This window comes from Malania oleifera, chromosome 11 (genome assembly GCF_029873635.1).
Source record: "Malania oleifera isolate guangnan ecotype guangnan chromosome 11, ASM2987363v1, whole genome shotgun sequence".
In the NCBI taxonomy this organism is placed as follows: domain Eukaryota; kingdom Viridiplantae; phylum Streptophyta; class Magnoliopsida; order Santalales; family Ximeniaceae; genus Malania; species Malania oleifera.
The window spans coordinates 49,499,884-49,526,631 of record NC_080427.1 but is presented as its reverse complement, the minus strand read 5'-3'; the positions used below and the strand labels follow the sequence as shown (position 1 = coordinate 49,526,631).

The 26,748-nt window shown below is 36.9% G+C and overlaps 1 protein-coding gene across 4 annotated transcripts in view; it reads right to left on the bottom strand.

Moving 5' to 3' along the window:
* Nucleotides 1-206: 206 nt before the first annotated feature.
* The window catches only part of LOC131167837 (uncharacterized), a 54,444-nt gene continuing 27,902 nt past the window's right edge, over nucleotides 207-26,748 (bottom strand). For 3 of the 4 annotated variants that reach the window (XM_058126838.1, XM_058126836.1, XM_058126837.1), the window contains exons 17-20: nucleotides 18,007-18,088; nucleotides 17,730-17,869; nucleotides 1,516-1,729; nucleotides 207-991 (exon numbers count right to left, since the gene is read on the bottom strand). In XM_058126838.1, coding sequence (XP_057982821.1) covers nucleotides 659-991; nucleotides 1,516-1,729; nucleotides 17,730-17,869; nucleotides 18,007-18,088 — 769 coding nt within the window. In that variant the 3' untranslated portion in view covers nucleotides 207-658. The remainder of the gene's footprint in view (nucleotides 992-1,515; nucleotides 1,730-17,729; nucleotides 17,870-18,006; nucleotides 18,089-26,748) is intronic. The other variant, XM_058126839.1, reaches the window with a different exon arrangement.

Sequence of the window (26,748 nt, the reverse complement as noted above, 5' to 3'; positions counted from 1 at the left end):
AAAGCTAGACTTAAGACCATTATAATTGATATCAAAGTCATGCTAGGGACACTATCATTTGCGTGAATCCTACACAAAGGGGTAAACCACTCTAACGAGGGCATCAAACACCGGATGGAAGAGCATGTTATGGTCTCGTATCAAATGTGAACTAAGGATATCTTAGACTTATAAGGATAGTTTGGGTTCCAGCTATGTGACGTGCCTTTTATAGGACAAAATATCATAGCACCAATTCGAATTATAGAGTAAATGTCATGTATCATTTTTCAACGGCCTACAGGTGCATATATGGCACATCCGAAGAACACTAATAACACCATTTTTTTTGCTCACAAATCAAAAATATCATCCCCAACGCCCCACCCAGACAGGAGAAGTTACATGAACCTTCGTTGTTGCTTTTTTGTTTTCTGTTCTTTCTGGCTGTTATCGTTATCTCCCACCCCTTCCTGTTCTCCCAATTGCACTACAACAGATAACACCAATATTGCAGCGTGTCAAAACAAATCAAAACTGCAAAACTGTGGGTGGCAGCTACTGGCTAGAGCCATTTCATGGAACCTCACGGTCATCATTGTATTGCAGATAATTGTACACGAGGGTCTTCTGGGACCAAAATGATAACTGCAGTATACACATTGCTTCAAAAAACCTCTCAGTGCCTGTGAGAATGCTTTCGGCTGTTAATGTATGCATCTCCCTTCTCCCTATACACACAAAGCACGATCCTGAAAGCAAGGGAAATGATCCCTATGGCAGCCATGGCATAAAATACTCTGTATGGAGCCAAGGTCAGGCCACAGAGATAGGAATAGCATCCAGCAAGCAGATATACAAAACTCGGTCTTACTTCCCAGCTCGGGATTCCTGGTAAGGGAAATAATAACGAATTAAATTCAAGCTTTGAGCCGCAGATACCATGGAGGATGACTCCAGCACAGAGAGCTGAATCCAGAAACCATGGAAAGCTCTGATCCATCCCCAATCTCTGCAAGCACAAAAATGGTCTAATAAAAAAGCCATCCAAATAGATTTTGTGCCTAGTTACATTAGTGACTAGGCAGACTAAAGTTTTAATACCAAATTGCAACATCAACAAGAAAATATCCAAGTTATGAATGGAAATTCAATAGAGAATACTTCAACCAATATCAACAACAAAATTTCAAACCTCATGTTAATTTACAATTCAGTGGTTAGCAAGGCAAAACATGTGAACAAGCTTAACCAACCAAATGAAAAAAATAAGCAAAGAGAGAATATTTACCATAAAACTTAACTGCAAATTTCATCAATGACAGATTTTGGTAGCATTGATCTCTAAATGTGAAATGATATTATTTAAAAATTATTTCACAATAAAAAGTAATAAAAGCACACGCCCAAATAAGAAATTCACAACCATAACTGTGGCAAGTTATAGTTTGGAACAATTTTCCAAGTGTTTGCAGTTCAATTGATTATTTACACCAAGATATTCCAGATAAGGAAAAGGGCATGTCATATACATACCTGCAACCAAGCCACAAGTGAGGGGACAAACATGAGTGCTATAAGAAGATGCAAAATCAGCAAACCATGCCGGTGATGGAAGATCTCTATTTGGGTGTCACTAAAGCTTTTTGCACATTCTGGACTACTGGAATAATTCTCATTACTGCCTTCGTGGTTAGAATCAATTAACTCCTTCCTCCGTGCATGACTGCGAAATGAAGCCGTCAAAAAACTGTTACAAAAGAAAAGGAGTAACTCTTAGGATCACCATGGTCATGCCTAAAGTATGCATTGAAGACTCATCAAGCTTCCAATATCGTACATCAACATAATGTTCAATCATTCAAAATACTCAAGTCAGTTATGAGCAGCAAAAACACAACACCTAGATATTTTAGAAAAATTAGCACCCTTATCTGCATTCCACCCTTCAAGGCAGTGCTCCACTTGAAAGAATTTTATTCATGAAAAAATAATTGCAACAAAACACATACTACATTATTTAACTTGTTACTATTGGACCCTCTGTTAACATTTCAAACAAAAAGAGAACAACTGGAGTTGATAGTTCTCCTATAGCTTCCAACATCATCATATGCATAGGGGTAATTTATGCACAACCGCTAAAAATTTTAGCTAAGAAAATACAAGAATTTAGAAATGCATATTAAAGACCTCAATATGGAAGTAGAATTGGAAATTTTTTAGGCTTCACAATTTTACTAATATATTGCCAAGTCAAGCAATCAATAGTACGAAAACTGATCATAGTTGCAATAAAAAAGCTGACAGGAGGGTGTAACTGACAAAAGGTTAGGGCATGTTCAGTTGTGGAAAACAGTTTTCATTTTCCATTACCAATATTCCAAAAAAAGATTACAAATTTGCTACTCTGTCTTCTAGTTTTCCAACATTTGTGAAGTAAACTTGGAAAATATTTGTTTTTTATTGTTTTCAAAGTTCTCCATATAAATGTTAAAGAAATGGAAAACGAACTGGCAGTTTTGTAATTCTTTAAAACACTGAAAATGTAAAATGTGAACTATTTTCGACAACCAAACAGCCCTTAATTGCCCCCAAAACCTTGACTTGGAATGGCTTTTGTTTTGCTCTTTTTTTTTCCCTCACTAAAGGTTTTTACCCAGACTCACTAAACTGCACAAATCCTACCAATGTTGTCCTCAATTAATGACATATCTAGAAATGTTGAAGAATTTGTTAGGGCCTGTTCAGTCATTTACCATTTTAAGATTTCCAAAGAATTAGAAAAATGCAACCTTGTTTTTTCAGTTTTCCAACATTTGCATAGAAAAGTTGGAAAATTGTTTCCAACTTTATATACAAAAGTTTGAAAACAAGGTGGTATTTTTGCAATTTTATGGAGAACTGGGAATGGAAAATAAAACTGTTTTCCACAAGTAAACAGGCCCTAAATTTTGCTGATATTTTGTTTAATCTAGATTGCATTTATTGGACTAACAAAAGAATGAAAGATCCTACTAAAAGAACCATAAGTGCGTCAATGTGTCATGCAAGTTCCATCAGAGAAAAAGTGCCATGGGGGTGTCAACGGAACAGCAAACAGCAAAAGATTTCTTTCCTTATTTCAGCCCACAATTATTTACTTATTTCTCCATTCATTATTTTGTACAGTTAGCATATATTTAGTTTGCATATATAGGGCTTGACAGATTATAGTTTACATGTATAGGGCTAGAATCATGCTAGAACTTATTTACTTTCCATGTATAAGCATTCTTGTAAAGTCTATATATAATATACAGAACTCAAGGCCAAACCATTCGGCCATTCACACAATACTTAACATGGTATCAGAGCTCTGGTTACCAAGAGGTCCTAGGTTCTAGTTTTGTCGCCCGCCTTTATTCTGTGGTGTTATTTATCATTTGTTTGTCTCTCCACGTGCTGTGGGAATGTTAAAGCATGATATACATTGTTAGCCCACAACCTAGCAGCTTAAGCTTACCCATAGCTGCTGTCGGAGATGCCTCTTCTAAGTGCATTGATGTGTTTCTTGCTCCTCAGCTTTCCACGAATCTTATTTCTGTTGGTCAATTAGTTGATAACAATTATGCTGTTAATTTTTTTGGTGATGGTAGTGTTGTGCAAGACCAAGTAACTGGGGAGCCAAACACAAAGGGACCTAAAGTGGGGTGCTTGTTTCCACTACTTTTGCCTGTTCCAGCACTTTCTCCAGTTTCTTCTATTAAGTCTTTTGCTTGTAATAACGTTTCAGATCTTAGTATGGTGTGGCATTGTCATTTAGGTCATCCCAATATTTAGATCTTATCTCATGTATTGGTTTACTTCGTAATAAAGAACGTTCTTCTTTATCTCTTGAGTGTGCTTCTTGCAAACTTGGAAAAAGCAAAAATCTTCCCTTCTCTTTGCACGCTAGTAGAGCTTCTCAATGCTTTGATCTTATCCATAGTGATGTTTGGGGACCTTCCTCGGTTAGTTCACATGAAAAATTTAAATACTATGTGATTTTCATTGATGATCATAGCAGATTTATTTGGGTCTACTTTCTTTGCTCTAAATCTAAGGTTTTTCGTACTTTCATTAGTTTTTAACGTATGTTGATAATCAATTTTATGCTTCTATTAAGACATTACGTACAAAATCCGGTGGTGAATATTTGTCTACTAAGTTTCAAAAATTTTTGGCTTCTAAGTCTTGTAAAACTCACTAGCTATTGTCAACGTGTTTAGCTTATTTGCCTCCATCGCTAAACACACATTGTCAACGGAGGTGTTGTTAATGAATTGCGTAGATTCAATGTTTATTACTTGCTTGTCATTGCTTTCATGATTGCTTATAACTTCCACTGCTATTTGATTGAATGCTAATGAAAGTGCTTCGTGGATCAATGTTGGTAAACAATAGGCTAGCTAGTTAAGCAAAAGCTGCACGGCCCTTTCACAAAGGTGTGAAAATAGCCGGCCCATGACACATCAACATTCATGTCCCGCTACTCCCCAATAGAATGGAGTAGCTGAACGCAAAAATCATCATCTCCTAGATGTGGTACGTACTCTCTTGCTGGAATCCTCTATTCCAAATTTGCTCTAGGTTGAGGCTCTGAAAAATTCTACTTAATTAATCGTTTACTTTCCCAAGTCCTACTCATGGAGTCTCCCTATTTCCGCTTATTTTCTAAGCAACCTAGTTACGATAACCTCCGTACCTTTGGTTGAGTCTGTTTTGTTCATTTACCTCCTCATGAGCAACATAAATTATCTACTCAATATGTTCGATGTGCATTTTTGGGATATAATGTGTGTCAAAAGGGATTTGTTTGCTATGATCCTACATTACATCGTACACGCATTTCTAGGGATGTTATTTTTGAAAACTAAGATGTAGTCCCAAGAGGGGGGTGAATTGAGTTTTTAAAAGTTTCTTTTAAATCTTTTTACAAATTCACAACCTTCCACACTCAATATCAACACAAACCAAATACTTTCAACAATGACAATCACTCAACCAATCACTAATCAATCAAACACAAGATACTTAACCAATATATGAGCTATAGCACCTCCAAGATTCAGCGATTGAATAACTCAAAGTCGAGTTTGATAAAAGCCTTGTATTTATGAATATTATGCACTTCCTTTTAACCAAGGTTTCCACAAACGATTAATCAACGTACTCCCTTTAAGGTTTCCGCAAAAAATCAATCAACATACTTCCTCAAATCAAAAGTTTTTCTTAATCTCAATTATTTCAGCTTCCTGCACTCAAATACACAACCACGCAATTTACATATACTAAAAAATTAAAGAGCAAGGGCTGAGAGTGAGACCGAGCTTTTACGACGTTCGGCTTATACCAGCCTACGTCCTAGCCTTAGGCAAGACCACCTAAGGATTCCACTATAACACTTCTTTACGGGCGAAGCAAACCGTTACAATCCTTCCTTCAATTAGGGTGGAACCCCCTCTCCAAGTGATACCCCACACTCGGTACAACAATTCAACCAACCTTGAACCGTCAAAAACTACAAGAGAAACAAGAAACAATTTGGTGTACAATGACACTCTCAAAAGAGTAGATTAGTACAATTGAAATCTATATACTTCAATCAAAATCAAAATATAGAAAGATGAAGCTCAAGAAGATACCACCGGGGTTCTTTCTTAGATTGTAAAACTCAGTTAAGAACACAAGAACCGTGACCTTTAAATCAGCAAAATCTCAACAAGAGTATGAGCAAGAGTATTCAATGAAAGAGCTATGAAAATATGAGAATTGAGATTGACTTTCTTGTTGGGTGATTTTAATTCTTGAAATCAACATATATTTATAGAGTTAAAAAGTATATTTTCGTGTCGCCCAAGTTGCTTGGAGTGTTTCCCAAGTATTGAAAGAGTTTGGAGTCCAAAAAATCTATTTTGGAAACATTCCCTTGCTGTTTTAAATTTGAAAAATCGAAGGTCAGTCACCAAAGGGGTTGGATCAGTCGCCTGAGCCTTTAATTCAACGTATTTTTGCAACACAGTATAGGGTCAGTCGCCTGACCAGGTTCTGTCTGCTTGTTAGTCGCCTGAACAGACAAGGGTCAGCCGTTTGACAGCTTCGACCACCCTTCAGTATTTTGGTCATAACTTTTTCTATATAATTCCAAATTAGACATTCTTGGTATCAACCAAAAAGCTAAGATAAAATCCCAAAACTTTCATGTTTAACACTTTTCAAGATAAGGAGTGTTTGATAGAAAAATGTACATCAATGCGGATATAAAAAAAATAATAGAATTTGGAAAATCCTGTTTTGGTGCTTTTCATTCCAAAAATAATTTTAACCTTTTTGAAATAACTTTTGACCTAACAAATATATTTTCTAAGTATTTTAAAAGGTATCTAGGTCCAAGTATTTCACCTAAGAGCTTCATGCATCCATATTGAAATCGCTTGAAGTACTTACATAAAGACTTCTTAAGACTTTGACACTCTAAGCACTTAAGTCTTCATGTTTTTCCATCTCTTGAGTCTATCTTGAATCCCAGCTTCAATTCACTTTAAGCTTCATTAAATTATTTTTGAATCCATGCTTTAATAGTATAAGCTTTATGAGATCGTCTTTCTTTGAAGTATAAGTTTTCAATAATCCTTGTGTGCACTTAACCTTGTATTCACATACTTGAATCCTAAAATATCATCACTTAACCAAATATGTTAAATTCCTCTAATTTGTTATCATCAAAACAAGATTTTAAGTCTTGTAAGGTCAACAATCTCCCTCTTTTTTATGTTGACAAACAAGGAGCAAAAATGAGTAAGCCTTAAAAAGGCTCCCCTTACAATAAGCATTAACTTAACAATATTTGCAATATCAAGATCAATATCAATTTCAATATTATGCTCATATACATCATTTTATAGTTGAGCCAATATTCAGCAATTCATATCAATTCATTGTAAGCCATATACATGCTTAAGTATGCAAAATCATGCTCAATTTTTGCACAAAAATTCTTCCCCTTTTGACATCAATCAAAAAGAGTAAGATATCAAGAAAAATATATAAATACCAACGCAATGAGCAACCATAAGCAAAAGTATATATATCTAGTGAAGACACAAAACAAAACTTTGCATTCATCATGCATAAAAGGATAGACAATAAGTTTCATAGTACGAGAAAATACAAAAGATTGTATATCAGAGTTTTCAATAATTTTTAGTAATGAACATAAATCATGACAAGTAACTCCTCCTGAATGAAATGTATTTCATATTCAATAGATTTAGAATTTCATTCTTGAAGTACAAACTATGTTTCCACGTATAATATGAATATAAATATCATGAGAAGCTATCATCATTATTAGTCATCATTAGCAATCATCAATGTCAGTCATGCTTTTAAACTTATCATGTCATGCTCATGCTCAGTTTGCTCACATTCAGTTTTTCTAAATTTTCTCCCCCTTTTTAAATCAACAAAAGGATAGACCGAAAGAAATTTTACGTAAAAGTACTAAGGACCAAAAAAAATTTCGCATTTAGATCACAATAACAAGGTCCATAAGCAAGCATATATTTCAATCAAAACATGATCATCCATCATTCAACAAAAGAAAATTTAACATAATCCATTATCAATATCATATCATGCTCATGGATACAAATATGTTGTCATGCTCAAATATCAATTAACATGCTCATGGATACCAATAAATTTCATAGATACCAATACTAATATCATATCATGCTCATGGATACAAATATGTTGTCATGCTCAAATATCAATTAGCATGCTCATGGATACCAATAAATTTCATAGATACCAATTTATTGCATACAATTTATATACCAATTTATTTCATACTCAATTTTACAACTCAAATCTCTCTCCCCCTTTTTTGACATTAATAAAAGAAAGAAGGTTATCAATAAGCATATGCATTCTAATGCAAGGAACAACACAAGACAAATAAGCCCTGGACAATTCATCCATTGATTGTGGCCAACAATGTCATGTTTTATATACATGATTTTCACACTAATGTCATCAATATTAATCTTCAAGAAAGATATATTCCATTTCAGATTTGTTCAATTTCTATCTTATTGGCTTCTTCTAACATGATCAAGGAGTTAAGGCTTTCATCTTGGTACCCATACTTTCTTGGGTCCTAATGGTTTAACAAGAGTTGATTCTTTTATTCTTCAGACTAGTCTGATTTTTACACCCCTTCTTTTTAATGGACATTCAAACTTAATGTGTCCCTTCTCCTTACATAGAAAACATGTGGTATGTGTGTAAGCATTTGAGGTGGTGCTAGCATAATCTTTGGAGGCTTTTGCAAAGCACCCCATATAGAGGTTTTTTTTCCTTGTATTCTCAATTCCATTGAATCCTATGTCTTCTTTATTCAAGGACATTTTTTATGTGTCAATCATTTTATCAAGATTTTCTTTTCCTTTAGTGAAGTTGTAAATGATTTTGGCTTGATCCTCAATTTTTCTCTTAAGATCATAGATTTCTGAGTTTTGTATATTTTTGCCCTTTTCTTGCAGCTTTACTTGATCTTGAGACATCTTGTTGATTTTGTTTTCTAGTTCAGAAATATATAAATTTTTCTCATTATCAACGGAAGTTTGGAATCTTAAATCTTCTAATTCTTTTATCATCTTTTCATTCTTACTTTCTAATCTCTTAATTTTCAAATCTTTTTCTCTTTCAGCGAGTTTTTGAGATTCCAATTCTTTCATTACACTTTCATTCTTATTTCTCAATGATGTGTATCGTTTAGTCATATTAACTAGAATCTTATGAACCTTGAATAGTTTCTTTTGTAGTTCTTCATAAGATGGCATACTCTCATCATTGGATTCATTAGATGAATCATCACTATAATCATTAAATGATTTGGATGAAGAGTTTTGTTCTTCATCATTGTCCCATGCCATAAAGCAAGCAACCTCTTGGTCACTTGATTCACTATCTGAACTACTTGTACTAATATTATCCCATGTAGTGGCTTTCATTACCCTTTTCTTTTTCTTTTGGGAATCTTTCTTAAGTTGTGGACAATCCGGTTTTATGTGTCCAACTTTCTTACAATTATAACATGTTAGAAGTTCAGCCTTTGTTTTCTTCTTACTGATTTCCTTTTCTTCATCTTCATCTTCATCTGATTTTGAGTTCCGGATTTTTCTTGTAAATTTATTTTTCTTTCTAAGGATTTTTGAAAATTTCTTGGTTATGAAAGCTATTTCATTTACATCCATCTCTTCTTCATCTTCATCAAACGCAATGGATTCCTAGGCTTTAGATTTTCCACTTCTTTCGTTTATTGTCATCTCATAGGCAAGAAGAGATCCAATTAGTTCATCTAAGTAGGTATTCTTAAGGTTTCTTCCTTCCGTAATTGCTGTGCCTTTAGGTTCCCAAATGGGTGGAAGTCCTCTAAGTATTTTTCGGATCATCTCATATTTAGAGTAGGTTTTCCCTAAGGCATTAAGGGAGTTTATGATATGAGTGAACCTAATGTACATACTTCTAATAGATTCATCCGGATTCATCCTAAAAGCTTCATATTTGCTAGTAAGCATATCAATTCTATTATCTCTCATATCAACGGTACTTTCATAGGTTACCTCTAGTTTGTCCCATATCTCTTTTGCTGTTATGCATGTCATGACACTATTGAATTCATTTATGTCAAGAGCATGGTGTAAAGCACTTATAGCACTTGAGTTAACTTGCAAAATATTATAGTCGTTTTCGGTCATGTCTTTTTCTTCTTTGGGTACTTCTTTTCTATCAACAAGTTTGGTAGGGATAAGATCACCATGTGTGACAACCCTCCATGCTTTCCAGTCCATAGTTTGAAGGCAGATTCTCATTCTTTATTTCCAAAATGTGCAGTTAAGTCCACAAAAGATCGGAGGTCTGGTTGAGGATTGACCCTCTCTAAAGGGAGCTACGCCTATGTGTGTCATTTAGATCTTTATACAACTTCTAATTAAGATTTGCTATAACCCCGCTCTGATACCAATTGAAAACTAAGGCGTACTCCCAAAAGGGGGGGGTGAATTGGGTTTTTAAAAGTTTCTTTTAAATCTTTTTACAAATTCACAACCTTCCACACTCAATATCAATACAAACCAAATACTTTCAACAATGACAATCACTCAACCAATCAACTAATCAATCAAACACAAGATACTTAACCAATATATGAGCTGCAGCACCTCCAAGATTCAGCGATTGAATAACTCAAAGTCGAGTTTGATAAAAGCCCTGTATTTATGAATATTATGCGCTTCCTTTTAACCAAGGTTTCCCCAAACGATTAATCAACGTACTCCCTTTAAGGTTTCCGCAAAAGATCAATCAATGTACTTCCTTAAATTAAAAGTTTTTCTTAATCTCAATTGTTTCAGCTTCCTGCACTCAAATACACAACGACGCAATTTATTTATACTGAAAAATTAAAGAGCAAGGGTTGAGAGTGAGACTGAGCTTTTACGACGTTCGGCTTATACCAGCCTACGTCCTCGCCTTAGGCAAAACTACCTAAGGATTCCATTATAATACTTCTTTACGGGCGAAGTAAACCGTTACAATCCCTCCTTCAATTAGGGTGGAGCCCCCTCTCCAAGCAACACCCCACGCTCGGCACAACGATTCAACCAACCTTGAACCATCAAAAACTACAAGAGAAACAAGAAACAATTTGGTGTACAATGACACTCTCAAAAGAGTAGATTAGTACAATTGAAATCTATATACTTCAATCAAAATCACAATATAGAAAGATGAAACTCAAGAAGATATCAACGGATTTCTTTCTTAGATTGTAAAACTCAGTTAAGAACACAAGAACCGGCCTTTAAATCAGCAAAATCTCAACAAGAGTATGAGCAAGAGTATTCAATGAAAGAGCTTTGAAAATATGAGAATTGAGATTGATTTTCTTGTTGAGTGATTTTAATTCTTGCAATCAACATGTATTTATAGAGTTAAAAAGTATATTTTCGTGTTGCCCAAGTTGCTTGGAGTGTTTCCCAAGTATTTAAAGAGTTTAGAGTCCAAGGAATCTATTTTGGAAACATTCCCTTGCTGTTTTAAATTTGAAAAATCGAAGGTCAGTCGCCAAAGGGGTTGGATTAGTCACCTGAGCCTTTAATTCAGTGTATTTTTGCAACACAGTATAGGGTCGGTCGCCTAACTAGGTTTTTTCTGCTTGTTAGTCGCCTGAACAGACAAGGGTCAGCCGCCTGACAGCTATGAACACCCTTCAGTATTTTGGTCATAACTTTTCTATACAATTCCAAATTAGACGTTCTTGGTATCAACCAAAAAGTTAAGATAAAATCCCACAACTTTCATGTTGAACACTTTTTAAGATAAGGAGTTTTGATAGAGAAAAATGCACATCAATGCAAATATAGAAAAAATAATAGAATTTGGAAAATCCTTTTTTTGTGCTTTTCATTCCAAAAATAATTTTAACCTTTTTGAAATAACTTTTGACCTTATAAAAATATTTTCAAAGTATTTTAAAAGGTATCTAGGTCCAAGTATTTCATCTAAGAGCTTCATGCATCCATATTGAAATCGCTTGAAGTACTTACATAAAGACTTCTTAAGACTTTGACATTCTAAGCACTTAAGTCTTCATGTTTTTCCATCTCTTGAGTTTATCTTGACTTCTAACTTCAATTCACTTTAAGCTTCATTAAATCATCTTTGAATCCATGCTTTAATAGTATAAGCTTTATGAGATCTTCTTTCTTTGGAGTATAAGCTTTCAATAATCCTTGTGTGCACTTGACCTTGTATTCACATACTTGAGTCTTGAAATATCATCACTTAATCAAATATGTTAAGGTCCTCTAATTTGTTATCATCAAAACAAGATTTTAAGCCTTATAAGGCCAACAATTTTCTTTGAAAATCAACATTTCTTTCCTGTGTCCTCCATACCCTCCTCTTCTACTCTGATTCTCCCCACCTTTGAGGAGCAGTTCTCGGATCCTCATCAAGTTAGTTCTCGTTTTAAACCAGCTATTGTGTATATGCGACGCTCCCGCCCACAGTCTCTTCCGGTGGCTTATCTGATATCTGATCCTACCATGCTCCAGATTCAGTCAGTTGCAGCATCTTCATAGCCTTTGGTACGTCTCTCTTCTCGAGTGTCTATACCCCCGGATAGGTATGGGTTTCCCTCTTCCAGTTATAGCAATTCTATTTCAGCTCTTACTGCTGCATTGTCCAATTTAGATATTCCCACATCCTACTCACACGCTGCCAAGCATGATTGTTGGCAAACGCTATGCAGGAAGAAATTTCCGCTCTAGAGGCCAATCACACCTGGGACATTAAGCCTTGTCCTCCCACCATTGTTCCTCTAGGTTGTAAATGGGTTTACTCAGTCAAGGTCCGATATGATGGAAGTCTGGATCGTTAAAAAGCTCGCCTTGTTGCACTTGGGAATAATCAGGAATATGGTGTCAATTATGAAGAGACCTTTGCTCCTATGGCTAAGATGACTATTGCTCGTACGATTCTGGCTATTGCTGCTTCCAGTGATTGGCCACTACATCAAGTGGATGTCAAGAATGCTTTTCTTCACAGGGATCTTAAAGAGTATTTATATGAAGCCACCCCCTGGCTTGTTTTCCTCTCCGACTTCACATGTGTGTAAGCTTTGTCGCTCTCTTTATGGTCTCAAACAAGCTCCAAGGGCCTGGTTTGATAAATTCCGCACCACTTTATTACAATTTTTATTCAAGCAGATCAAGTATGTCACTTCATTGTTTCTTCGGAAATCAAGCATGGGTATTGTTGTTCTTTTGGCTTATGTTGTTGATATTGTGATTACTGGTTCCGATTCTGCTTTACTTGCTCAGCTAAAGACTAATCTTTCATAGTCTTTTCATATGAAAGATCTTGAGTCTCTCATATATTTTCTTGGTCTTGAGGTGAAGCGTAGTCCCTCTGGTATTTCACTCAATCAACATAAGTATGCTGGTGGCTACAGCTAGCCTTCAAGAGAATTCTTCTGTTGATACTCTCATGGAATTAAATGCCAAGCTTCACAAAGAGGAGGGTGACTTACTTGCCGATCCCAATTTATACCGAAAGTTGGTGGGTAGACTTGCCTATCTCCCCATTACTAGATCGGACATTTCTTTTGTTGTACAGCAAGTCAGTCAGTTTCTTCAGACTCCTCGTCATCTTCATTTGGCTGCTGTCCGCAGGATCATACGCCATGTTCAGGGCACTTCTCCCCGTGGTCTATTCTTCCTTGCAGGCAATTGTACTCGCCTTGATGCTTATAGAGATGCTAATTGGGCTGGTTGTGCGGATACACGTCGCTCCATCACAAGTTGGTGTGTCTTCTTAGGTGATGCATTGATCTCTTGGATGAGTAAGAAGCAAGACCAAGTTTCTAAGTCATCAGCGGAATCTAAATACCAGGCGATGTCTCTTGCTTGTTCTGAAATCATTTGGCTTCGAGGTTTGCTTGCTGAACTAGATTTTTCTAAGACCGATCCTACACCTCTACATGCCGATAACACGAGTGCTATCCAGATCACGGCCAACCTTGTCTATCATGAGTGCACGAAGCATATTGATTTGATTGTCTCTCTATCCGTGAAGCATTTAAAACTCGTGTTATCACTCTTCCACATATTTCCACTGAATTACAAATTGCTGATATCTACACCAAGGCTCTCACTCGTCATCGACATTGCTTCCTAAGTAGTAAATTGATGCTTGTTGATCAACCCGCATCAATTTGAGGGGGGTTGTCAACAAAACAGCAAAGAGCAAAAGATTTCTTTCCTTATTTCAGCCCACAATTATTTCCTTATTTCTCCATTCATTATTTTGTACAGTTAGCATATATTTAGTTTACATATATAGGGCTTGACATATTATAGTTTACATGTATAGGGCTAAAATCATGCTAGAACTTATTTACTTTCCATGTATAGCATTCTTGTAAAGTCTATATATAATATACAGAACTCAAGGCCAAACCATTCGGCCATTCACACAATACTTTAACATGGTATCAAAGCTCTAGTTACCAAGAGGTCCTAGATTCTAGTCTTGTCGACCGTCTTTATTCTGTGGTGTTATTTATCATTTGTTTGTCTCTCCATGTGTTGTGGGAGTGTTAAAGCATGATATACATTGTTAGCCCACAACCTAACAGTTTAATCTTTTAGATAAAGTGGTAATCTAATAGTGAGGACCTGGGCGACATCATAAAAAGAGGTGTCAAATCAAGACCACCATTAATAATGGGACAACATTGGCATGGTTTATTGAGTTCAAGGAAATTAAAAAAAAAGGCAGGGGTGCCTTGCGAACTGGGTTTTGCTGCTTCCGCACTAATGTTAGGAAACCAAAAATTAGTACAAACTTAGGGCGTTTATTAACCCTAAACAAAATTCACAAAATCATTAAAGTCACAAATAAAAACCGTCCTTTCCCACAAAAATAAAAAAGGGATTTTGAAGCATCACTTCATTCAAACTTGGAAATGAAACCCCTTAGCCTCCTTCCCATCAAATAAGCTTTTGGTTCTCTCTCCAAATGCTCCAAAAATTAGTGACTAGGATTAAAAATCCAGCCCTTTTTACCCAGGTGAAAGAAAATTTCAGTAGCAAAACAAGTAACAGTACAACATGGCATCGGTACACCTTTATACCTGAATGCCCAACAACCATAACTCTTATCAACAACCTTATTATCCAATGTATGAAATGTGGGTAATTCTCACATTTAAACCAAGAAACCATATATGTAACGAACCCAAAAATACTATGCATGGAAGTGTAAAAAAAAAAAGTAAAGTGATTAATTAAAATTAAAATTTAAAATTAATTAATTATTAATTATTAATTAAATAATATGATATAACATAATATAATAATATATTAGTATAATATAATATAATATTATAATATTATAATATAACATACATATATATATAAAGGTGAATCCTGAAGCGGATTAAGCAATTGTTCCCCCCCCCCCCCCCAATTACATTTTTTTCACTCTCTCTCTCTCTCTCTCTCTCGATTTCTTGGCTGTTACTCGGCCAAATCGAAAATTGAAAAACGAACACCATATCCGGGTCCTACCTCCCCTCCTGAACACTTTAACCGGAGTGGATTTGTCGTTGGAACGTCATAGGCACCACTTCAGGGCTGAGATAAGGGGAATAAATTATGTTAGTTGTTTTTAAAGATTAACCGATTAAATTAAAGATTATAAGTATGTGGAAATTATGTGGGTTTTAAACTGAGTATGTTATAAGGTATATGATTATATGAATGTTATCAAAGTATGATCTATCATTTAAATGTGTGGTATGAGAATATTTCAGTTTATTGTATAAATTAAACCTGTTGAGATCACGTGGATTGTTGAAAGTAAAGTGAAAAGATTGTCAGATATATGGTATCATTGTATGGTGCAATTATATATCTGAGGGATATGTTTGGTGATATTAAGGCAAAGGGGGACAACGATGCGTAACGCTCCGATCCTTGGGACTTAGCCTGAGGGCTTGCTGGTGGGGGACGGCGATATGTAACGCCTCACAGCGAGTGCCTAGGTATGCACCAAATGTGGTCACCGAAAGATAGAATTGCTTATACGTAAACATGATCCAAGGAATGAGGAGATAGAAATATTGGTTTATGGAACTGTTTTATTGTTTTATATGTAAACATGAATGTTACGGTATTAAATGTTATTTATATATATGATACACTAAAACTCATTAGCCACACACTGATAATAATTTATTCCTTCTTACTGAGAGGTGTCTCACCCCATCATGATCAATTATTTTTCAAATGCCATGATGAGTATAATAGTAATCAAACTGCGCAGTGAAAGCGTTGGTGGGGTAGAAGGTCCTTGGTTAGAATTGTTATTATTTTATTTATGTTTTTGATGAGTTCAGAACTATACTGTGATACTAGGATTTTTATTGTAATAAAGGATGGTTTTTAGTACTCTGGTAATTGTTATGGAGATCTTCCGCTGTGTACTTATTGGTATTAGAGATTTATTTAATATAACCCTCCGGACCCCTTTCCGGGTTTGAGCGTCTCAGTAACTTCCAAAGATATTTTACATCACTTTCAAACAATTAATGAACTTAGAATCTTGCCTAGCCCAAAAAATATGAATCTTCAATACGTATGTTATTAATTCCTTGTTAGCAAGCTGCAATTAACATCTCTTTAGTATGTAGATTTCCAACTATATGCAGCATAGTTTTTCAAAACCATGCCACTTCAAAAGGTGGGATTCCACAATGATCATTTAAACCTGCAGTTGTTCTTTTTTTCCATTATCACAAACTAATGCATCCGAATTGATTTTCACTGCTCCCCAAAGGGAGTCAAGGACTCAGCATTCTCTTCTCCTTTGCTCTTCTCCTTAAGTGCCCTTGCCAAGCAAAAAGCTCTTCATAAGGGACTAGGAACTCAAAAAAGCCATCACTGCAAAAGTCCTATAGAAAAAGAGCAGTGATGAAAATTTTGATTATCTGACTCCCAATCTTTCTTGCACAAAAAACACCGATTCGCAAAAAATTCTCCCCTCTTTTGCAAGTTATCCAAGGTCAAAATGCATTCCCAAGTGGCCTCTGATGTGAAGTTGACCTTGGGTCGGGGAATTTGTTTCCCAAATTGCCTTCCATGGGAAAATCTCAATCACCCCATTCATTGCCCATCCCAAGAGTGCACCAAAAACTTAACCTAGAATGCCTTATTCAAACACCGTCTAATTTAATGACTTTCTCCAATTTTCACACTAACATCATAAAGCTTAAGGGGAAACTCGATCGTATCATCCCTAGAAAATTGGATTCCAAGAAACTATATTCTCTAAGAAAAATCAGTTACTAGAGATTCTTTGTTGGCCACCAAATAACATACGCAAATTAGGCAACAAGGAGAGGGCACTTCCCACTACAAAGCATATGAATTAGACTCCCTAACCTAACCCTCATTGTGAATTTCCACATTCCCACCCGTAGCTTCCTTCCTATTTTTAGAGTCCAACAAATTGTCTCAGCTTCATATTTGCGACAGTTACCACCTCCAAAGGTTGCACCACTCCACCATGGATTCACAACCACTTCCCAAGAAGCACTTTGTTGAACATAACAAGGTGTACAACCCACAATGTTCTCCACAGAATTTTCACTTCGCAAATCCCCACCAAACTGAGTGGATCTTCCCCAAAATTACCCCTAAAGATTTTGGCTTTACAAAAAGAGAAGGGGGACTAGTTTGCGGCAAGCCCCATTGGACTTGACTGTGGGAGCCACTACCAATTGGGGAATCAACGCAATGAAGGGCTTAGACCTAAAACAACAGACTAGGGACCCTTTCAAAGGGGCCTGCTGCAGAAGCTGCAGGAGCTGACATGCCATCAAGAGCATGTCGGTACCAAGCCAAAAGCAAAGATTTGGTGACACATAGTACCATTTTCCTGTATCAGTGTTCTTCTGATTTAAAGACTCTTAATGCGAAATTTTAGTTTTCATTGGGATCAGCATGTAAACTTTATGAAATTGATTGGTCAATCCAACCCAAAGAGAATGAAATACAGACAGAAGCAGACAAGCAGTATAACCTTCATCAACACAATAATTATTTCAAGATTTGATTTCAACAATTAAAAAAAAGAGTTTAAACTTCAATATCTACCTGCACAGTGCATTATGACACCAGAAAGCATGGAACAATAGCAGTATAGATAAACCCAGAGCTGGGTGAACAAAGCATACCACCATAATTGCTATCAATGCTGTAACAAGCAATTGATTCATTCTTATAATCCTAATCACCTGTTTCATCATAACAATAAACAAAGAAGACCAAAGTTAACCTTTGCCCCACCAGAAAAGTACAGAACAGAGAAACTAGGAGAGATAAAAGACCTTTTACTACTAACTCCACATATGTATTGCAAATAATGGTTTACCTTAAATGAAAATAAACCAGACGAAACGTTAAGGAACCAATGGAGATATAAAAAGGGAAAATTTCCTTCCCACATTTGCCACCTGCAAAATATTTTAACCATCTTCAGTAGATAAAAGGAGAAGAAACACTTAGCTCTCTAATGAATAAATATCAGGAACAAACATAAACACAGAATTAACTACCAGTCAAGGTTTTGAGTATTCGTCAAGTTAATACAGAAAAAATAAAATAAAATAAAAAATAAAAATTTGTAATGATATGTGCCATATTACCAGCTTACATAAAAGCCTAAGCTGTTAGGTTGTAAACCAACAATGTGTATATCAAGCCATAACACTTCCCCAACATGCGTAGCCCAATTGCACATAGAGAGATAACATGTGATAAACAATAGCCATTATAAGGAAAAAGATTGTAAGAAGAATTCTATATGAATAATTCTTCCATTAAATTTACCTATGTACATCTCAATCTTTTATAATACAATCAACTAATTTAAATAAGGAAATAATCTCCCTATAAAATAAAATAAAATAAAATCTCCTACGTTTATCCATCTTCCTAATTTATTTGTTATTCACAAAGATACTTGGGATTTTAACACTCCCCCTCAAGTTGGATCATAGATATTAATCATCTCCAACTTGCTAATGAGATCATCAAAGTTCTGTCGTCCCAACCCTTTAGTGAAGATATCTGCAGTTTGTTCCTTGGTAGGTACATAAGTCATACAGATAGTTCCTTCTTCAATTTTTTCTTTGATAAAGTGTTTGTCCACTTCTACATGTTTGGTCCTGTCATGTTCAACTGGATTGAGAGAAATACTGATGGCTGCCTTGTTGTCACAATAGAGTTTGATAGGAAATTCCACCAGGACCTGTAGTTCCTCCAAGAGTTTCTGTGACCACAGTCCTTCACATATTCCTTGAGCAATTGCCCTGAACTCTGCTTCAGCGATACTACGAGCCACTACATTCTTTTTTTTGCTTCTCCAAGTTACCAGATTTCCCCAGACGAATGTGCAGTATCCTGTGGTGGACCTTCTATCTTCCACTAATTGTGCCCAATCTGCATCTGTAAAGATCTCAACTTTCTTGTTTTCACATTTCTTGAAGAAGAGTCCTTCGCCCGCGGAGCCCTTGAGATATCGAAGGATCTTATACACAGCATCTAAGTGGGCTTCTTTTGGTGAATGCATATGTTGGCTTACTACACTAACTACAAATGCAATATCTGGTCTAGTATGTGATAGGTAGATTAGCTTACCAACCAATCTTTGATACCTCTCCTTTTCAACTGGTATCCCTAAGTCTTCAACCCTCTTTATAGCTTCAATCGGGATTTCACTGGGTTTGCATCCAAGCATACCGGTTTCACTTAGGAGATCAGTAACATACTTTCGCTAAGAAACACTAATTCCCTTTTTCGTTCTAGCAACTTCCATGCCCAAGAAATAACGCATTTGTCCCATGTCTTTAACTTCAAATTCAGTAGCTAGAACCCTCTTTAATCTTTCCATCTCTACCGTATCATCCCCAGTTAGGATTATATCATCAACATATACTATTAGAATTGTTTTCTTGCCCTTTTCAAATTGTTGGAAGAATAGGGTGTGATCTGATTGCCCTTGTCGATATCCTTGGTTCTTTATTACTTTTGCAAATCTGTCAAACCATGCTCTGGGAGATTGTTTAAGTCCATACAGGGACTTCTTGAGTTTACACACTCTGTTTTCTTCACCTTTCCTACTGAATCTTGGAGGTATAGTCATGTAAACTTCTTCTTCTAACTCACCATTTAGAAATGCATTCTTAATGTCAAGTTGTTGTAGTGGCCAATCTAAATTGGCTGCTAAGGACAGGAGGACCCGAATTGTATTCAAGTTTGCCACTGGTGTAAATGTCTCCGTATAGTCAATGTCATAAGTATGTGTAAAACCTTTTGCAACAAGTCTGGCTTTATATCGTTCAACTGTCCCATTAGATTTATGTTTCACTGTGAAGACCCATTTACAACCAACTGACTTTTTCCCTTTCGGCAAATTCATTAACTCCCAAGTTTCATTTTTTTCTAGAGCCCACATTTCCTCCATGACCGCCTCCCTCCATTTAGGTATTTCTAGGGCACCCTAAATGTTCTTTGGAATTCTCGTCATGTCAAGATTAGAGACAAAAGCGCGATATCCTGTAGACAAACTTTTATAAGGCATGTATTTAGACCAGGGATATTGAGTACATGACCTGGTTTGTTTCTGATTGCAATAAGTAAATTGATGTCTTCAGGTATAGGATTATCAAATGGGAGCTCTATTACGGGATCAGGATTGGGTGTGGACTCATGGTTATTCGGAGCCATCACCAGTTCCAACGCTCTTGGTGCCTCAGGTATGAGATTCTCCCTGTTCTTTGTGTTTGGCTTTCTTGAGTAAACAAGTATATCTGCGTTGTTTTGTTTTCCTGTATCTAGAAGACTCAATAGATGGGTCAGGGAATGAAGCAATGGGAGGCTCAATAGCTGGTACGGGTTCAAATGGTACATATTCAGTAGTAAAGAAGTCAACGAACCGATCTTCACTCCATTTCTCCCCCTGAAGAGAGGTCTTGGGGAAATAAGGAGTGGTTTCAAAGAATGTGACATCCAGGCTAACAAACGACCCTTTTAAGACAGGATCATAGCATTTATATCCTTTCTGGGTAGGGGAGTAACCAATGAAAACACATTTAACAGCACGAGGATCCAATTTAGCCCAAGGGTGAGCATGAACATGAATAAATGCAACGCAACCAAAGATTTTTAGCGGAAGACTGGAGGGTAGGCGAGAGGAAGGAAAAATTTCCTAGAATTTCTGGAGAGGAGTGGCAAAGGAAAGTACTCGACTCGGCATTCGATTAATGAGATGGGTAGCTGTTAAGATGGCATCTCCCCAAAAATAGTTTTTCATGTTTGTAGTAAACATCAAAGCCCGAGCTACTTCAAGTATATGTCTTTTTCGTTCGGCAACCCTATTTTGTTGAGGGGTGTCTACACAAGAACTCTGATGAATAATCCCATTTTCTTGAAGATAAGTTCCCAGAATTTCATTAAAATATTCCGTACCATTATCAATACATAAAATTTGAATTTGAGTCTGGAATTGTGTTTGAACCATGGAATGAAAATTGACAAAAATGGATTGGACTTCTGTTTTATCTTTCAACAAGTAAACCCAACAAAGACGAGTATGGTCATCAATAAAAATAACAAACCATTTTGTATAGGTACGATTGGGGGATCATGAGGGTCCCCACACATCACTATGAATCATAGTAAACGGGCGGGATGGTTTGTATATGGATGCTGGGAAAGAGGCACGCCGGTGTTTTGCAAGCTCACACACTTCACATTGAAACTCAGAAGACTTTTTATTTGAACATATAGATGGAAACAAACGTTTTAAATATTGAAAATTTGGGTGACCCATCCTAGAATGCCATAACAAAAGTTCATTCTCTCTAGAAATAGATACAGAATCACAAATTGTAGTATTATATTGTTTACTCAAGCTTGCCTCCCCAAAGTAGTTGAGTCCTTCATACGCCTTAGCAGTGCCAATCATCTTCCCCGATGATAGGTCCTGAAAAACACAATGAGATTAAACAAATTTAGCCAAGCAATTGGAGTCATTCGTTAACTAGCTGATGGATAACAAATTGCAAGATAATTTGGGAACATGGAGGACAGGTTTTAATGTTACAGAGTCAGATATGCGAATATTTCCTTTACTGGCGACTGGTGCAAGAGAACCATCTGCAATTTTGACTCTCAAATTTCTAGCATAAGATGAATAGGATGAAAACAATTGATAAGAACCAGTCATATGATCAGATGCACCCGAGTCAATTATCCATGGTGGTTTGTGACATGATATAGTATTTAAGGCTGACAAATAATTACCTCGATGAGCCAGAGAACTAGTGGAAGACTAACCCGATATTTGAATTGAGGAAATCATTTTATACAGCTGATCCAACTGCTCAGGGCTGAATGCACTACTTGAAATATTGTTGGTTTTTTCACCTTTTGGTTTTTCAATTGAACAATCAGCAGTAGCCTGATACCCACGATTTTTTTGATATTGTCTCGGCTTCCAATCTGCAGGTTTTCCATGAATCTCCCAGCAGGTGTCTTTTGAATGTCCTGACTTTCAATAATGTTCGCACCAAATTTTTCCTTTTTGTGGCCTTTGTCCAAAACCGGAGCTCGAGCCCAAGCCCGTGCGTATTCCAAATCTACTGGTAGGGTGTTTTGACATTGGGGCCAAAACTTCAGGCCCCATTTCTTTTCAGGTTAGGGCTGGAATTTCAGGAGTGTCGTGTGTCTTCAACATCACTTTGCAACAACTCTCCTCACGCCGCACCTCTGCGAAGACCTCCTGAGTTGAAGGTAGGGGACGCAGGCCAAGGGTTCTCCCTCGTACATCACCCAGGTCGCGACTGAGACCCGCAAAAAACTAAAACACCCTCTCATTCTTGAGGCGTCGTTTGTACCGTATGCTGTCGCCAGAGCACTCCCACTCTTCATCAACGCTGAGGTCAAGTTCCTGCCAAAGGGTGGTCATCTCCATGAAGTACTCGGTGACCTCCCTTTCTCCTTGCCGCAGCTGCCACAGTCGAGTCTTAATCTCAAAGATTTGGGAGTAACTTTTGGCATCAGAGTATGTCTCGTGAACTGCGTCCCAGACATCCTTCGCCGTTGGAAGGAACAAGTATATCTTGCCGATTGAGGGCTTCATCGAATTTATGAGCCACGCCGTCACCATGGAATTCTCGGCTTTCCATTTTTGCAGAGCTGCAATGTCGATTGTGGCGGGCTTCTTCCATTCGATGGTAAGGTATCCTAGCCTCCCTTTTCCTTAAATCACTAGTTTAATGGACTGGGCCCATTCACGGAAATTTTTTCCGTTCAATTTCTCCACCGAGAGTGGAAAGGCCGTGTTGTCTAGCCCCTGCGAACTCACGGTTGACATGATGTCAGAGTTGCCATCGAGAGTTTCAGAGGAACTTGACCCTCTGTTGTTGACAGCGGCTTCGTCTGCCATAGTTAGCTAAGGTTTAGAAACCCTAGCTCTGATACCATGTAAGAAGAATTCTATATGAATAATTCTTTCATTAAATTTATGCATGTACATCTCAATCTTTTATAATACAATCAACTAATTTAAATAAGGAAATAATCTCCCTATAAAATAAAATAAAGTAAAATCTCCTACGTTTATCCACCTTCCAAATTTATTCATTATTTACAAAGATACTTGGGATTTTAACAAAGATAATTCTTAACAAACAAACCATAAACACGGGCAACAAGACTAGAACCCAAAATCTCATAGAAATCATGGCTCTAATACCATGATAGATTACCACTTTACTTAAAAGCTTAAGTTGTTAAGTTGTGGGCCAACAAAATATATCAAGCTTTAAAGTATTAATCCATTAGTGTGCATGGACACTCAACTCGATCATTCCAAGTGTTGAGCCCAATGACAAAGAGCCAGCTAAATGAATCCTTTTAATTGCTCGTGTATTGATATGTTCATTTGGTCTTACATTTGGTTTGCAATGAGCCAAACCAATCTTAAATAAATTTCCCTCACTTTCACCTCCATGGTATGGGCCACCTCCAACTTTTCAAAATACAATCATTTAATATTCTATTCTTGTTGAACAATTGGGTAAAATGGAAGACCTAATCACAATGATAGGTCTCTCCCTCTATTTATAATATATGTCAAAGTACATACCAATGACCATTAATACCCTTACTAACTCACACTTGTTAACATAGCACTTACATACCAATGACCATTAATACCCTTACTAACTCTCACTTGTTAACGTAACACTCACACTAACAATACTACATGACTAAGATAAAACATCAACACACCCCCCCCCCCTTAAGCTAGAACATATATATCTTCCTAGCTTGTTACAATGAATTTAACACGAGCACCCCCCCCCCCCCCCCAAAAGATTTATATTAAATAAATCAACAAGCTGCAAATCAAACTTGTGTGAGTGGTGGTAATGAGCTTCCGCACAAGTTTCTCCCAAACAAAGTGGTAGTCAACTTCAATGTGTTTTGTCCGCTCATGGAAGACCAGATTGGAGGCAATATGAATAGCAACTTGATTATCACATATCAACTCCATAGACTGAGAATATGGAAAACCCAGTTCTTCCAACATGTTATTCAACCAAACAAGTTCACATGTAGTGTACGCCATGGCCCTATACTCTGATTTGGCACTTGACCTAGCGGCCACCACAGTTTGTTTCTTATTCCTCCAAGAAACCAAATTTCCACTAACAAGGATACAAGATCAATTTGTGGATCTTCCATCGAAAGATGACCCGGCAAAAATTTGCATCAGAATATCCCTAAATATGAATGCAACCTCAATCCTGATATGAGATACCTCTCGTAGGTGCACTTTTGAGATATCTCAAGATGCGAATTATTGCATTCCAATGGCTTGTTCTCAGAGAATCAAGAAACTGACTCACAATACTAGTTGGACGAAAGTCCAGCTGAGTGACATAGAGATAATTCACCTTTCCAACAAGTCTCCGATTTCATCCTAGGTTGGGCAACAAATCACCCCTATTTGGCACTAGCTTACTGCTAGGATCCATAGGTGTATCAATGGGTTTGTATCCCAATAGTCCAATCTCATCTAAAAGATCAAGAACATACTTCCTCTGCGACAAGATGGTTCTAGTAAGAGATCTTGATACTTCCACCCAAGAAGTACTTCAATGGTCTCAAATCCTTTGTCTGAAACTTAATATGCACAAAATGTTTTAGGCTTTTAATACCTTGATCATCATCACCAGTAATCACAATATTATCCACATACATAATAAGCAGAATCCTTCCGAATGGAGTGTGAATAAAATACAGAATGACCTATTGCGCATTGTTGAAAGCCAAATTCAAGTACTACAGCACTGAAGCGACCAAACCATGACCTCAGAAACTGTTTTAAACCATATAGTGACTTCTTGAGCCAACACACTAAGCCTGACTCCCCCTGAGCAACAAACTCAGGTGGTTGCTCCATATAAATAACAAATTCCACTATTTCAGGCAAACCACAAGCCCACAATGTACGAATTTAAAACACAGCAAATACCGCTATTTCAAGCCCAATAAACTCGATAAACATTGAAAAACAGCTTCGAGAAGCATCAAACGACCATTCCTCAGATGTTGCAAATGAGCAACTAAAGATGGTGAGATCTTTAGACAAAAAACATCACGAAAAAGTTTAATCATATGTTTATAGATGGAATCAAGCACTGCTGGAAGATTTCAGGCCAGAAACATGCCTGAAATTGGATTCACGCGCCAGTACGTGGGGTCAGCCCGGGCAGCCTTCAACTGGCACGTGCGGGTGCATCAGGAAGTTTCTGGAGATGGGATTTCAATGTGGGGCAGATCGGCCATGTCTGGGTGACCATGGTGTTATTTTCACAAAATCTATGGTGAATTTTGTGTTCCTGAACTAGCAGTGTTGCCCAGGAATTTTCCGGCCCGCTCTGGCTTCTGGTAACTGCTGGGTGTTTTTTTAGGGCTATAGTGTTGCTTGAAATTCTTCTACAATGGTAGACAAGCAGCAGATTTAGGTTTCAAGAATCAGTTTTGGTGTTGGCTAAGACAATTAGGGTTTAGGTCTCAGGATCATGCTCTAATTTACCACTTTACCTAAAAGTTTAAACTATTACGTTGTGGGCCAACAATGTATATTAAGCTTTAACACTCCCCCGCATGTGCAGCCCGACAGCACATGGAGAGATAAACACATGATAACACCCATTATAGGGAATAAAATAATTTTTTATTTAAATGAAGGGCAATAGGACTAGAACCTAGGACCTCTTGGTAACCAACTCTAGTACCATGTTGAATAAGTGGGTAAAATAGCCGAACTAAACACAATGATAGGTCTCTCCCTCTACTTATAATATATGTCAAAGTACATGCCAACGACCATAATACCCTTATGAACTCTTACTTGTTAACATAACACACACTAACAATTCTAAATGACTAAGAGTTAATATTCATCCATCCAAACACCCTCATTTCCCTCGCACTCCATTTTTTTAACATTATTGTTTTTTAGTAGTTTGACATTCTATTATTAAGCATAGGCAGCCTTATAGTTCTTTCATTACATTCCCCCTTAATAAGCACCAATGCTTGACTTTATCCATTACCATACTGCTAGTACTCCACGAGCCAGTGCCTCCTCAAGCACCCTTGCCATACAGCATTGCAAATGCTTCAGCTAGGCACTGGGCATCCAAAACAACAGTTATAAAGCCAGGCATTGGCTATTGAAGAATCCTGCAACTGTGGTTCACCCACACCACCCTTTGGCATAAATATTAGTCCATCTTCCCCAGATGTCCACAGCTATTTACCAAACAAAACTTAGTCCATAACTAAGAGAAGGTGAATCTCCAAGCAGCCAGCATTAGCATTTAAAAAGCATGAGAGGCAGATTGAGTTCAGGGCTAAACAAACATGACCATCATCAACCCCTTACTATTAAGACCCAGCATCTCAACCACAACCAAAAAAAGGGACCCACACCTTAAAAATATTAGGACCAGATTTGAAACACAGAGGTTAATTTGCGATGGATAAAGTCAATCAGCCACGATGTTAGATCCCACAATATAATCATCTTGAA